At 37.4% G+C, this 15,624-nt stretch overlaps 1 protein-coding gene across 1 annotated transcript; it reads right to left on the minus strand.

Annotated features, from left to right (window-relative positions):
• Positions 1-1,871: 1,871 nt before the first annotated feature.
• Positions 1,872-8,944, minus strand: LOC309714199 (adhesion G-protein coupled receptor G2-like). The gene is made up of 11 exons (XM_082546459.1): positions 8,689-8,944; positions 8,419-8,541; positions 8,240-8,285; positions 8,051-8,154; positions 7,803-7,927; positions 7,448-7,716; positions 7,240-7,339; positions 5,321-5,607; positions 5,075-5,176; positions 4,183-4,302; positions 1,872-4,096 (listed from the first exon to the last, which is right to left on the minus strand). Exons 1-11 carry the CDS (start codon positions 8,818-8,820, stop codon positions 3,993-3,995), a joined length of 1,512 nt encoding a protein of 503 aa, XP_082402585.1. The 5' UTR covers positions 8,821-8,944; the 3' UTR covers positions 1,872-3,992.
• Positions 8,945-15,624: the final 6,680 nt, after the last annotated feature.

A 15,624-nucleotide genomic window follows, 5' to 3' on the forward strand; every position in this document is an offset into this window, starting at 1 on the left:
GTTCACTGAGGGCAAAAGACCACAGCAAAAGACGGGAAGGAAAGTTGCTGCATAGAGTACAGTTTTGTAAGGAGTAAACCCTCACATTAGCCCAAAAATCAGAGTGAATTACATCTCCTTAACTGCAAAAAGATTAACTATTCACTATTAAACACAAGCAGGCTGTCTCAGTTCTTACACTTTAAAATACATAAAAATAATTTGAAAAAATACACAGAGAGACCTGTGTAAAAAAAAAAAAGATTTTTCACATCCTTGTAGGATTTTATACCTGCAAATAAAGCACTGCGGGTATGGAATGAATGAAAATGCTATTAAAGTGTTAAGCTGCAACCCTAAGGCTACGTTCACACTGCAGGTCTTAATGCTCAATTCCGATTTTTTGATCAAATCCGATTTTTTTGTCTCCTCGTCCACACTACAAATAAAATGCGACAGCAAACGCTCTCTAGTGTGAACGCTCAAAGCGGCCCGCATGCGCAAAAGAAGATGTCACACACAACGCGCTCTGTTTAGACCAAGAACAAACAGTATTGTTTGACTGATGGCCGTTAATATAAAGACTTCGGACTTTACGTTTCCCAATTTTTGCTTTAAGTTATTTTGTTATTTACATAATAATGTAAATAACCTAATAATTATCCTTATTGCTGTTTAAGAGAGGAGCGGTGCTTCAAAGGATAGCTGCAGATTTCTGTCAGAATCTGCAGATTATACAGTACAAATAAAATGTTTACGTTGTCTTCCCAACAGTTTCACTGACATCTACACTGGATGGCTAGGAAGCGTTCGCGATGTCTTCTCGGGCGCTGATAATTGGCTTCAGTCTTGTGTCGGTGACGTAAAAGGCGGATTTAATGCGACTTGACCGTTCAAACAGCAGTCGCTTTCTAAAACATCGGATATGTATCGGATTCAGTACCACATACGAAAGTGACCCAGATCGGATTTGAAAATATCGGATTTGCGCCGTTCACACTGTCATAGCATGATCGGATATGGGTCGCATAGGGTCAAAAAAATCGGATTTGATGCGCTTTCGCCTGCAGTGTGAACGTAGCCTAAGAGAGGCATGGGCCTTTCTTCAGCTGGGGGAAATATGGATGGCCTTTGTAAATTAATAGTGTTTGTTTATATTTTCCCTGAAATTAACAATAAAACATCCAATTAGAAATGAAATGTTTTATCAGTTTCAGTGGTTTCATTTCTCCCTTTACCTTTTCCCACATTGCTACTGTTAGTCTGTTTGTGAAAGCACGTAGGCCACACTTGCACAGCAGCAGTAAAAATTAACCTTCAAATCTAATTAAAACTTCAGATGAGGAGAAAAAAACGGCCCCCTTGGCTGATGTGTGATTAGTTTGTTAAATCTGCAAACAAATTAGCCGAGTGAACCTGTCACGTTTATTTTGCATCCATGGCACTTTTTTTTTTTTTTTTTAGCAAAGTGGAATATAGAATTTGACAGAATGACATCAGCCAGACAGAAAGGATTCTCATGCATGTATGAATTATATGATGGGAAATGAGAATTTAAGGTTCTTGGAAGTCCTTGCTGAATTTTTGTCATTCAGAAATTGTATTGTTTTATAGTGGTTGTAACAGGATTATAACTGTAATATTATCCTGGTTAAAGCTGGGGGATTTTTATTTCACTTAGAAGCTATAATTAAGATTTGCCTCGGTAATAATAACCTGCCAAATAGCTGTAATAAAACTGCACACTTGCCAACAGGCCATCATCATATCAGAGTTAAAGGTAGTGCAAAGTGATGGGATTATACTGACATCTGGTGGAAGATGGTGGCACTTGAAGAGTTTTTATGGAAAACAAGCTCCCAGAAGATACTTGAATGACTCTTAACACCAACTGATTTTGATTTGTCTTTATTTACATTTAATACTGTCAATGCAAACTCTTCTGCCTGAGGCTGAAGAGCACAAGTGGGTGTATAGAAAACGATACATAAACAGATATGATTTAATGAAATGTACTGAAGCTGAAATTTGCCCATCTATAGAAGTGCTTTAAAATAAAAACTTTATTCTCTGTAGAACATTGTGAGAACACACACCCTATTAGTTTTGACTTTTATTCATTATAGCCAGGGTTCATAAGCCTTAATAAAAGTGCTTTACACCACAATATGCGAATAATTATTGAAACTACGATACTAAGATAGCTTTGTACCATAAGACAAATCTTACCAAGTACCCAAATGGTACCATGACTACATTACCATTAGCAATTACAAATGCCATTAATACAGAAAATATATAAATATAAACGTTTTTATTTATTTAATGATTTATATGTGCACAAATTCATACACATTTTGTTTGGCAATAAAGTATGGCACCTGGCGTGACAGCCTTTTTAGCTTCATTCCATGTGAACCGGAAAGCATTAACTCCTGAGCTCCAGTTTGGAGTTTTCTGCATGTGAGGGTTGAACAGAGACAAAAGACATGACATCAAGGATCTTTAAGACCGCAGTGGAGTCACAAAGTCAAAAATGAAAACATAAAAAGGTAAAACAAAGGTGATAAGGTATAATGGCATTGCATAACATGACTGTCAATACCACAAATAAAGACTGTTTAAACTGCATCAGTATATGCCCTTAAAATTTTGAGTGAACTTAAAATGACTCTAACTAGAAGGCATTTTGAAGAAGCTGGTAAACAAAACATTTGGTTTACAAAAAAACAGTGATTATGATTTCAAGCAGAATTAGGATTGATTGGCATTGGGCATTCAGGATTAAATTTAATTTATGGTATTCATGCTCATCAGTGTAACATCTGTGCCTCCAGCTCTTCATTTTTCTCCCAGCATCTCTCACTCATGGGCTTAACATTAGAGGTCGCCCTGTTCTGAGGTTGGAAATCATGTAAAACTTTTAATAGCTAACTGGTGCCGACCTCTGAGGCTAACCTTGACAGGCTGCAATTGAACTGGCGCTGGGTGGGCGTGAGATGCTCTGCTGAAGGTTACTCAACACGGTGATGAGAGGGTTGTCTGCTGGGATCATAATTGTAGTTTTTTTCCCCCTCCTGTTGAAAGGGTTTGATTAAAGATGTAAAGATGTGGAGTAGATGTGAAAGTCTGATGCAAAAAGAGAGAGAGCAGCTGGGCAGGTGACAAGTTTAAGTTAATTTTTTCTTTTTTATTTCATCTTTCATGGCATGCAAATGGCCTTCCAAGGACATTTAGCAAAATGTGTCCTTGTTAAAAAGGACAGGACATAAATCCCATATTTTGATTGTGCTTCAGTTCGCCACATTAAAATATTTCAAATCTTTTTTCTTTTTCATAAAAAGCATGTCTGAACCAAATTAAAAAAAAACCCTCTATAATGTAGTGAATAATACAATATTTAACACAGAACTGCACCCTTAGATAATCTTGCAGATATCAACTTTTATCTGATATGATCAAGCAGTTGAGTTTGGCATGTGCACATTTTGCATCAATCAACCTTGTCTCTGTAGGTAGCTAAATACATCCAAAGTGCCATTTGACACTGCCAGAATAAACTTAGAATTTGGCAAAGGCACTGAAATGTAGAGTTGAGACTGGAAATTCCGTCATTTGTCTGTTCAAGAAATGAATATAGCCTCAAAGAAATAGCCAGATAATAATCTATACAATACTGACAGCATCTGTTCTCGGCTACCAAGTAAATGCAGTTCAATATAATGTTTCAGTTTCAGTAGTACACCTTATCTCTGCTAACAAGACTCTTTCATTATCTATACTATTAGTGTAGAATTGAAAACATTCTCCACTTTTTGATTTCTTCTTCTCTAAAGGTATTTAGACAAAGGTTTCCTTTGTCCCTGATCCTCTTTAGTCCTTCATCGAACCTTCATTTTTTTGGAACATTAAGGCTTTCTTAAGGAAAACTACTCCTCCAATTTGCATCTTGTAAACTCCCAGAGATCATTTCTTGGAATTGGCTGTAATCACAAAAGAAAGCTCAGGTAGAGTCATTTGGTAGTTTTGCCTTGTTTCAGATTTCCTCTGTGAATCTCGTTGAGGACGACATCATTGTTGGAGCTGTCAGATATCCCGCTGTCCGCGAACACAGAGCCTGCAGGCAATGAGAACAATGTGTTATGAAGAATATATTCAAATATGCGATGTTTGAAAAGGACTATCTGCCACCGCGTCACATACCACTGCTATTGGTGCCATAACTGACAACAGAGGAGCTTCGAGAAGTGAACTTTGGATCCAAGGTGATTGCACTGGAGCAAGAGATATTCTTCTTGTTTTGTGTGAATGTTCGACTCCAATCTGTAGAATACATGACTGTTTAACCAAAAATAGGCTGAAAATTGACACGTTTGTTTGCTTTCAAACTATCTGCTTTTTTAAAAGGCAGGGTAATACGACAAGATTTCACTTTGATTTTCCTGTCACATTCTTTAAAATCTCTGCCAAATCTCTTGTTAGGTCAAAGCAACCCAGCAACACTTTTAAGCCATTCATATTTATGCTTATCTAAAGGCTTAAATCTAGAACATTAGCACTAATTAGCAGTTATCTATCAGGTATGTAGCTAATATTTAACAAATGTTTTTTGGCTTTAAAGCAGTCAATCCTCAAAAAATCTGAAAGCCTTCCCAGAAAACAAGAAAACAAACCAAGTAGTGCGAAGTACTGTAGGAGTGGTCTACTAGTTTTATGTCAATTCTAGAGTTCAGCAGTTGGTGAGAGGCAAGTTCAACCCATTAGTCGGGGCATTAGTTTCAGAAAGATAGAGAATTCAACTGTAATTAGCTAGTTTATGATAAGCAGTAAACTATGTGGATTTAACAAGTTTAGCTTTGGATTTAAACCTGAGCTCTCCTCACACATGGATGTGAATGACATACTACATCCATATATCATATCTTTATTTAGATTACTTTAAGTTTTTATTTAAATGAGTTCTTATTTTGGTGGGAATTAAGAACAAAATTTGAAGACAAAGGTTCTAAAGCAACCACTGTTTACTCTGTTGTAACCAACTGAACTACTATAAAGTGCTTCTAAAGAAATCTTCGGGAACATTTAGTAATTTCACCTGAGTTCTCAGCCAGTCGCAGTTTTCCACAGCAAAGGTAAGTTCTCCACTGCCTGCGGACATTCTCTTTTATGGCGCAGTGGAAAACAAAGACAAAGAAACCTACACAGGAACAGTAAGGAAGTAGCTTATAGTATACATCCATGCATTTTATAGTGTTATTATTGTGTTATTATATATTTGTGTTATTATGATAAAAAATAATCAATCCTATTTAGAAATTCAAGGTGTTTATACATATGTCACCTTGCAGAGAGTTGAATATAGAAAAAAGGTAAACAAAGGGTAAGTAGAGGGGTCCCCATGCAAACAGAGCAAACCCCCAGGTAAGGCCGAGGATGATGACGAGGCCGGTGACACTGCGCAGATCAGTCATAACACTTCTTTTGGGAGACTGGTTGTGGGGGTTCTGCTTCTTGATACGTGAAAGCTGTCCCATAACAACGATGAAGGCCAGCAGGCACAGGATAAAGATCAGGAGGAAATAGGCCACCACACCCACATAGAAGGCTATGTTATTACTCAGCCAGCAGCTACAGAAATAAAACAAAGGAGAAATGACCAAGGGAACATTTTAGCTTCAAAACAGTGATAACTTGTTTTCTTTCTCTTCACTTAGGTTGCTTCAAAATTATTAGATGCTGTGGCGACACAACTAAAGCAGTGTGATTAATCAAAGGTTAAGTTCTTTGCTAAGGTGGCTGGACCGTCTAATTTGTTGATGTGTATGGCAAAATCCATTTACAGTAGTTGAACAGACCTTTCCCACAGGGATATTTTGACTCCTCACTTGGAAAAATCACTCTAAAATTCATAATGGCTCTGTTTCAATATGTGCATCAGAATCAATAATCCATGCCATAAAGCAGCCTCATGGAATGTGAGAATCCTGGCAGTTGCATAGTGTTTTTAAATCATCATCTCTGATCAGTGTTGGGAGAATCAAGTTAGGACATTTTTCCACAGTTGCCACTCCTGGGAAATACTTTGGTTTAGGAATGGTGACATTAGTTCAACTGGTTATTGCACAGTTTCATACTCAGAAGCTGAAAAATGGAAATGGCTGATTTCCTGACATTGCACTACACTCTTACGGTCCCACCAGAGCATCTCAGTGGGGATGAGGACTGGACTTTCACTGGGCCAGTTCAGCACCTTAATTCTTTCCTTTGCTACTGTTTTTGGGATCTTTGGGATTTTCATCAAGGTTTAGCTGTGGGACTGATGGACACATATTTGCCTTTAGAATACTAGTATGTATAGGTCCTATGGTTTAAAAACAAGCCTAAATCATCAGCCTTTAATCATTGTGCTTGACAGTTTGTATGCAGTGTTTATGCTGATAAACTGTTTTTTGCCAAAAATAGAGCTGTGCATTTTGTCCAAAGATCTCTGCCTTGGTCTCCTCTATCCAAAGGGAATTGTTCTAAAATTATTGTGTTTTTTCAGTTGTAATTTTGCAAATATAAGCCATGCTGCCATGTCCCTTTGAAGAGAACAGGTTTTCTCCTGGCAGCCCTTCCAAATAAGCTATATTTTCTCTGTCTTTTTCTAATTGTACTTTAATGAACCTAAACATTTAATATGTTACCGCTGACTTCTCTATGATTGCTGCTGATGTCTTTTCTGCTTGGCATTGTGTTAACACACACCTGAATGCTCCAGAGCAGCAAACTGCCAACACTTGCTGATGATTAGTTAATTCAGTGTATTTTATTAAGAGAACCAGGCTGCTGTTTACCCTCTTAATTCTAATGGAAGCAGTAATGGTATACTTAGTTTTTCACATGGTGCTTGTACATTTTGGCTTATTTCTGGTTAAATAATGCCACTGTGTAAAATCGTGTGGTATTTAAATAGATAACCTTTATTATATTTTTTCAAGAAATATGTTTAACCAACATTATGGGAATGCTGCTTACTCTCAAATGCCGTTTAGGAAAAGCACAGACTGCACTTTCCAAAATGTTATTAACCATTCAAAATATTTTACACTACAAGCCTTATTCATCTCATTTACTATTCACATACACGATCAGAATTCAGTATCTTGCCCAAGTAAGTGTTCTATCTACAGTACTTAGCCATAGCTTCTTGGTGAGTTTAATCAAGAAAATGGATCTAAAGCTTTGACATACAAAACAAAATATTAAAAAATAACTCACAAGTTATCTGAAGTGTCATTTGTGTGTTTTCCATAATTAATCAAACCATAGTTGTTTTTGTCCACGGATATCACAATAATTACAATGACAAGAGGAATACCTGCAAAAAACCCAAGGTTAATCAAAGGAAATTTATGAACATATTTAAAATATTGATATAATGAAAAATTAATAATTGATCATCTAGTAAAAGTTTGAAGATTCCTACCCCAACCCGTCAAAGTGAACTTCAGCATGTACTGGCTCAGGTAGGGTGTAAAAACTCGCACAATGCTGAGATACATATGCAGGGCCTCAAGCCCCGCCCATGTAAATGATGTCAGCAGGAAGTAGTGCAGGAAGAAGGCAGTACAAATACAGAGGCCTGTATTGTTGTGGCTCGCCAGCCAGCTGTCCAGCAGGAACACCAAGTTCAGGAAGAGCAGAGATAAACAGAGTTGGACCAAGATCTTGGCTGGTATATCCCTTAGCAATTTTCTACAAAGACAGAGTTTAATAAAGAACGTTAAGAAATTTATAAGACTAAACAGTAATGATTGATGTGCACCAAAATAGATCCTTACGGAAAAGAAAGATACGTCAGCAATGTGATAGCAAGAAAAATAGCAGAGATTCCACAGCCAATGTAGGTGATGAAAGTAAGAATTTGTGTGTTCTTCTGGTCAGGAAGTTCCTGTCTGGACAAATCCTGCATGGAGAAGTGGCATACACAACAAACAGAGAGTGAACACAAACTGAGGCAATTTGTTTCCGTTGCTGGTTGTTATAAATTATACATGAAACAGAAACAGGTGCACAAATTCACACTAACCAGCAGTACTGCAAAGGATGTAAGATGGCTGCAGCTGCAGATTGTATATTCAGGGGTGCTGTTGACCACAAAGCAGCCAACAGAGCTCCAGCCTCCTCCACCACCTGAAAAATAACATCAAGGGCAGGAATATTTACACCTGGGGCTTTCTGGCTCTTCACAGACACTGTTTGAAATGTGCAAACTCACTATTCAGCGTGAAATCCCAAAATGCACATTTGGCTGTGTAGTTTTCCTACAAACCAAAAACAATTTGTTATTACAGTTTATCTTTTTGTGAGCCTATATTGTTTATAATTGCAGTGATATAATGTTATGATCATAAGTGAACAATACAAAACTACTAACGTGCTGCACATGACACTCACATGAACCGGGTTTCTGTTTCGGATGGTGAACTTAATGTTTTCACTCAGGTTGCTAATTGACAGATTAGCCACACTTGAGCCTAGAACTGCGCTGACAAGAGTTTTGTTATCTAATGATGCATCCTGCAAAAATGAAGAAATATACAGAGGTCAGTTACAGGAGAATGAGATTCGCTTTAAATTTAACCCCTTTCATATAGATCATAATCAATTAGATAAATCAAAACAGAAAATAAATAAATACATTCTGATATGACAGTGAGAAAGCACCTTAAAGAATGAATTTTTTGCATAGAAAGTAAACTGGACGCTCTTGGCCTGCTTCTGCTCTTCAGGTCTGATACCAGATGTGAGGGAGGCAGGCAAGTATACAGACGCCAAAGCAGGCTCTGAACTTTTCATGGTCCTTTTTGGGCCACTGAACTGAAAACACGCAATAAATAAATAATTAAGTGGTAGGTTTGGGTTTAGGTGTGGTTGAGCCCTTAAATATGTTTATTTAAAAAAAGGCTCTCATGTGAGGACCAATGTCTCTTGATGAGCAGATGACTACCTGGACATGATCAGTGTTAAAAACATCAAAAAGGATTGTTGTGAAGTTGCTCCCATTCACTGTTTTCACAGCAACAACTAAGGAACTGGTTGACAGAATTCCATCGCCACCAGTGACAGCCAGTTTAACACCCAGATCATCCACCAAGTGAATCAGCCTGTCGCCAAGAAATACAACACAAACATCAGGGGGAAAAAATCACATTTGCATGTGTATATGTTATTTTCTTTGTTTGTTTTAAGACAGACGTGTGTGTTGAACCTGTTTGCAGATTTAGAGAGTGCCTCAGGGTTACTGTCCATCAAGTTACTGACAACTTTGATTACCACTGATGGTGAAACAGAGGGACTGCCCAGATGCTTCTCCAGCGTCTCAACCAACACTGACACCTTAAAATTCCCAAATGAGACATTAAAATAAACAAACACAGTCGTTATCCATTTAAATGTTAGTTGCACAACAGAGCAGCAGAGTGACATTTACTTGAGAGGCGTTGAGCAGAGATATAGCCTGTGTTTGATTCAACAGGTAGACTGCTTCATCAGTTGTTTGTACATCAGTTGTGGAAGTTCCTGTGTTCTCTACAGGAACAAATCATCAAATCAGTAGATCTATTTTTTTGTTCTGTAGCTTAAAACTCGATAGTAATAACTTTTTAAAAAGGTTAAACTGCAGTATCTACATACCAGCCACTGTGGTGGTTGTAGTAGTTTTGGTGAGCGGTGTTGTATAAGTCAAAGGAACCTCAGCAGTTGTGCCATTTAAATCTTGTGGACCATGACCTGTTATAGTAGTTGCAGTGGTTGCGGGTGAGATAATAACAACAGATGCATTTTCTGTTGTTGTTGTCGTTGTTGTCGTTGTTGTCGTTAAACCGGCCTCTGGTCTGTCATCTGTTTGGACGGTGCTAGCAGCTGTGGTGGACATGGTTTCATTTTTGCTTATTGTTGTGACATGAGTCAAACTCACTGTGGTGAAATTTGCAGTCTGGTTCTTCAGTGGAGCTGAAGTAGGTTTAGTACTGTGAGACACTGCAGCATTTGTGCTTTTCTCTGTGGTTCCAATAATTGCAGTTGTTTTATTTTGAGATAGAATAGTCGGAGTAATGATCACTGGTGTTGTGTAATTGTTAGAGGCTGTAGTTGTGCTCTTTATCATTGTGTAGTTGGGAGATATTGTTGTTGTACTAACTGTTGTGTTACTGGTTGTCGCCACACCATTGTGTAAAGTTGTGCCAGCTGTTGTTACATTGTACATTGCTGTGTAATTGTTGTCAGCTGTGGTTGCAGCATACACAAGGGTGTAATTACTACCAGATCCAGTTGCATTATAAACTATTGTGTAGTTGTTGTTAGTTGCAGTTACATTAAAATTGTTGCCAGATGTAATTGCATTATACACTACTGTGTAATTGATGACAGCTGTGGATGCATTATACATTGCTGTATAATTATTACCAGGTGTAGTTGCTGTGGAACTATTCATAGTTGTAGCTGTACTAAAGTTGCTGGACACTAATGTGGAATTACTGCCAGGTGTAGTTGCATAATTAAGTGTTGTGTAATTTTGGTTAGTTGTATTTTCATTCAAATTGGTCCCAGATGTAGTGGCATTATGAACTACTGTGTCATTGTTGTTCACTGTGGTTGCATCGTAAACCTTTGTGTAACTGTGCCCACCTGTAGTTGTATAATTATTGCTACCTGAAGTTGTATTTTGTGGGATTATGTAATTGTTACCAGCTGTGGTTGTGCCATCGACTGTTGTATAATTGTTTCTCTCTATAGTAGCACTGTGAACTGTTGTAGAATTATTGTTGGCTGTGGTTGCATTGTAGCTGTTGCCAGGTTGTCTGTCATTGTTTCTGGCCGTAGTTGCATTGTACGCTGTTGTAAAATTATTGCTGGACATAGCTGTATTGTAAAATGTTGTAGAATTATTGCTGGCTGTAGTTGTGTTGTAATTGTTTTCTGACATAGCTGAATTGTAGGTTGTTGCGTAAATGTTGCTGGCTGTAGAATTATTGTTGGCTGTAGTTGTATTATAACTGTTGCTAGTTTGTCTGTCATTATTGCCAGAAGTAAATGAATTGTACAGTGATGTATTGTTCAAAGTTGTTAGAAATGGGCTCACTGTTGTGTAATTGTTGTTTGCAGTTGTTGTATTGTAAATATTGCCAGTTTCTATGTAACTGTTACCAGCCGTGGTTTCACTGTACATTGTTGTGTAATTGCTACCATCTATAGTTGTATTATACACTGTACTGTCATTTTTGCTTGTTGTAGTTTGAGTGTATACTGTTGGATAACTGTCGGCAGCTATAGTTGTATTGTATGTTGTGTAATTGTCATCAGTTGTTGTTGCACTGTTGACTGTTGTATAATTGTTTCTGACTGTAGCTGCATTGTGTGCTGTTGTAAGATTATTGCTTGACATATCTGTATTGTACAATGTTGTAGAATTATTGATGGCTGTAGTTGTGTTGTAATTGTTGTCTGACATAGTTGCATTGTACGCTGTTGTATAATTGTTGTTGGACACAGCTGTATTATACACTGTTGTAGAAGAAATGTTGGTTGTAGTTGTGTTGTAATTGTTGTCAGTTTCTCTGTCATTGTTGCCAGATGTAATTGAATTGTACACTGTTGTACTGTTCGGAGTTGTTAAAAATGGGCTCACTGTTGTGTAATTGTTGCTGGCTGTTGTTGTATTGTAAATATTGCCAGTTTCTATGTAACTGTTACCAGCTGTGGTTTCACTGTACACTGTTGTGTAATTTCTACCAGCTACAGTTGCATTATACACTATACTGTCATTTTTGCTTGATGTAGTTTGAGTGTATGCTGTTGGATGACTGTCGGCAGCTATAGTTGTATTGTATGTTGTGTAAGTGTCACCAGTTGTTGTTGCGCTGTTGACTGTCGTATAATTGTTTCTGGCTGTAGTTGCATTGTATGCTGTTGTAAAATTATTGCTCAACATAGCTGTATTGTACAGTGTTGTAGAATTATTGTTGGCTGTAGTTGTATTGTAACTGTTGCCAGTTTGTCTGTCATTATTGCCAGAAGTAATTGAATTGTACAGTGACAGTGTTGTTGCGCTGTTGACTGTTGTATAATTGTTTCTGACTGTAATTGCATTATTGTCAGAAGTAACTGAATTGTACACTGTTGTACTGTTCAGAGTTGTTAGAAATGGGCTCACTGTTGTAGAATTATTGATGGCTGTAGTTGTGTTATAATTGTTGTCCGACATAGCTGAATTGTAAGTTGTTGCGTAAATGTTGCTGGCAGTAGTTGCATTGTGTGCTGTTGTATAATTATTGCTATCTGTAGTTGGTGGTATTTTGTAATTGTTACCAGCTGTGGTTGTGCCATCGACTGTTGTATAATTGTTTCTCTCTGTAGTTGCACTGTGAACTGTTGTAGAATTATTGTTGGCTGTGGCTGTGTTGTAACTGTTTCCAGGTTGTCTGTCATTGGTGCCAGATGTAAATGAATTGTACACTGTTGTATTGTTTAGAGTTGTTAGAAATGGGCTCACTGTTGTGTTATTGTTGTTTGCTGTAGTTGTATTGTATGCTGTTGTTGAATTTTTGGCACTTGTATTTGCACTGAGCACTGTTGTGTAATTGTCTGTAGTGTAATTGTTGCTGGCTGTAGTTGTATTGTAAATATTACCAGTTTCTATGTAACTGTTACCAGCTGTGGTTTCACTGTACACTGTTGTGTAATTTCTACCATCTATAGTTGCATTATACACTGTAGTGTCATTTTTGCTTGTTGTAGTTTGAGTGTATGCTGTTGGGTGACTGTCGGCAGCTATAGTTGTATTGTATGTTGTGTAATTGTCATCAGTTGTTGTTGCACTGTTGACTGTTGTATAATTGTTTCTGGCTGTAGTTGCATTGTATGCTGTTGTAAAATTATTGCTCAACATAGCTGTATTGTACAGTGTTGTAGAATTATTGTTGGCTGTAGTTGTATTGTAACTGTTGCCAGTTTGTCTGTCATTATTGCCAGAAGTAATTGAATTGTACAGTGACAGTGTTGTTGCGCTGTTGACTGTTGTATAATTGTTTCTGACTGTAATTGCATTATTGTCAGAAGTAACTGAATTGTACACTGTTGTACTGTTCAGAGTTGTTAGAAATGGGCTCACTGTTGTAGAATTATTGATGGCTGTAGTTGTGTTATAATTGTTGTCCGACATAGCTGAATTGTAAGTTGTTGCGTAAATGTTGCTGGCTGTAGTTGCATTGTGTGCTGTTGTATAATTATTGCTATCTGTAGTTGGTGGTATTTTGTAATTGTTACCAGCTGTGGTTGTGCCATTGACTGTTGTATAATTGTTTCTCTCTGTAGTTGCACTGTGAACTGTTGTAGAATTATTGTTGGCTGTGGCTGTGTTGTAACTGTTTCCAGGTTGTCTGTCATTGGTGCCAGATGTAAATGAATTGTACACTGTTGTATTGTTTAGAGTTGTTAGAAATGGGTTCATTGTTGTGTTATTGTTGTTTGCTGTAGTTCCATTGTATGCTGTTGTAAAATTATTGCTCAACATAGCTGTATTGTACAGTGTTGTAGAATTATTGTTGGCTGTAGTTGTATTGTAACTGTTGCCAGTTTGTCTGTCATTATTGCCAGAAGTAATTGAATTGTACAGTGACGTATTGCTCAAAGTTGTTAGAAATGGGCTCACTGTTGTGTTATTGTTGTTTGCTGTAGTTGTATTGTATGCTGTTGTTGAATTTTTGGCACTTGTATTTGCACTGAGCACTGTTGTGTAATTGTCTGTAGTGTAATTGTTGCTGGCTGTAGTTGTATTGTAAATATTACCAGTTTCTATGTAACTGTTACCAGCTGTGGTTTCACTGTACACTGTTGTGTAATCGCTACCAGCTACAGTTGCATTATACACTGTACTGTCATTTTTGCTTGTTGTAGTTTGAGTGTATGCTGTTGGATAACTGTCGGCAGCTATAGTTGTATTGTATGTTGTGTAATTGTCACCAGTTGTTGTTGCGCTGTTGACTGTTGTATAATTGTTTCTGACTGTAATTGCATTATTGTCAGAAGTAACTGAATTGTACACTGTTGTACTGTTTAGAGTTGTTAGAAATGGGCTCACTGTTGGGTAATTGTTGTTTGTTGTAGTTGTATTGTATGCTGTTGTTGAATTTTTGGCACTTGTATTTGCACTGTGCACTGTGTAACTGTTATCAGCTGTGGTTTCACTGTACACTGTTGTGTAATTGCTACCAGCTATAGTTGCATTATACGCTGTACTGCCATTTTTGCTTGTTGTAGTTTGATTGTATGCTGTTGAATAACTATCGCCAGCTGTAGTTGTATTGTATGTTGTGTGACTGTCACCTGTTAGGGTTGCGCTGTTGACTGTTGTATAATTGTTTCTGGCCGTAGTTGCATTGTACGCTGTTGTAAAATTATTGTTGGACATAGCTGTATTGTACAATGTTGTAGAATTATTGCTGGCTGTGGTTGTGTTGTAATTGTTGTCTGACATAGCTGAATTGTAGGTTGTTGCGTAAATGTTGCTGGCTGTAGTTGCGTTGTAACTGTTGCCAGTTTCTCTGTCACTGGTGCCAGATGTAATTGAATTGTATGGTGTTCTATTGTTCAGAGATGTTAAAAATGGGCTCACTGTTGTGTAATTATTGTTTACTGTAGTTGTATTGTTTGCTTTTGTTACATTTTCTCTGTAACTGTAACCAGCTGTAGTTTCACTGTACACTGTTGTAGAATTATTTTTAGCTGTAGTTGTATTGTAATTATTACCTGATACAACTGAATTGTAGGCTGTTGTGTTAATGTTGCTGGTTTCAGTTTTATTGTAAGCAACTGCATTTGAAATGTACATTGTAGTACTGCTAACTGAACTTTCTGAACTATTATATACTGCCTTGTTTTTGCTTTCTGTGGTTACATTATACACATTGTTTAGAGTCCCTGTTGTGTCATTACTGTCAGATGCTGTTACATTGCTAACAAATGTGTGTTTGCCAGTGGGAGTAAATGCTCCAGTTGTGGTTACATTGTACACTGTTGTGCCACTGGGAGATGGTGTAACCGTTGCAAGACCTGGAGATGTTACATTGTCAGTGGGAAATGGTGTAACTGCAACTACATTGTTCTTTGTTGTATAATCTTTGGCATATGCTGTGGCTGTAGTTACATTGTATATTGTTGTAAGATCTGGAGATGTTGCTGTTGTAGTTGCTTTGTGTACAGTTTGATTAGGAGATGGTGTAGATGCATTTGTTATTTTAGAGAGTGTAGTACTCTTAAGCACTGAATCAGGCATAACAGTTGTGGTGTTGTGTACTGCTATGAAAGTGCTGGTTATGGTGTTGGTTAGTTGGGTTTCATTAGGTAAAGTATTTTGCACTGTTGTTTTATTAAACACAGTTGAAGGAACTATTTGTGAGCTATTCTGAAGAATAGGTTGTGCTAATGGGGACTTTGCACTGGCAGTTGTTTGAAAAAATGTTGTGTTTTCTTTTTTTTGCACTGTATTTTCAATTGTTGCATAAACATCTCCACTTGTATTGGTCAACGATTTGGTGGTATCAGTCAAAGATTGCATAGCTGCAGTAATGCCGTTGGCCAGAGTTGAAAGTTCTGTTGTGGTTG

The sequence above is a fragment of the Aulonocara stuartgranti genome, assembly GCF_965226115.1.
Source record: "Aulonocara stuartgranti genome assembly, chromosome: 9".
Classification (NCBI taxonomy): Eukaryota; Metazoa; Chordata; class Actinopteri; order Cichliformes; family Cichlidae; genus Aulonocara; species Aulonocara stuartgranti.

Bases quoted from the DNA above. Each gene is read 5' to 3' on its own strand.
- LOC309714199 (XM_082546459.1), bottom strand. From the start codon at position 8,820: ATGAAAAGTTCAGAGCCTGCTTTGGCGTCTGTATACTTGCCTGCCTCC. The intron at 7,340-7,447 runs GTAGGAATCTTC...GGTTTTTTGCAG, and splicing joins GTTCACTTTGACGGGTTGGG to GTATTCCTCTTGTCATTGTA. The intron at 4,303-5,074 runs GTGAAATTACTA...TGTATTCTACAG, and splicing joins GCGACTGGCTGAGAACTCAG to ATTGGAGTCGAACATTCACA.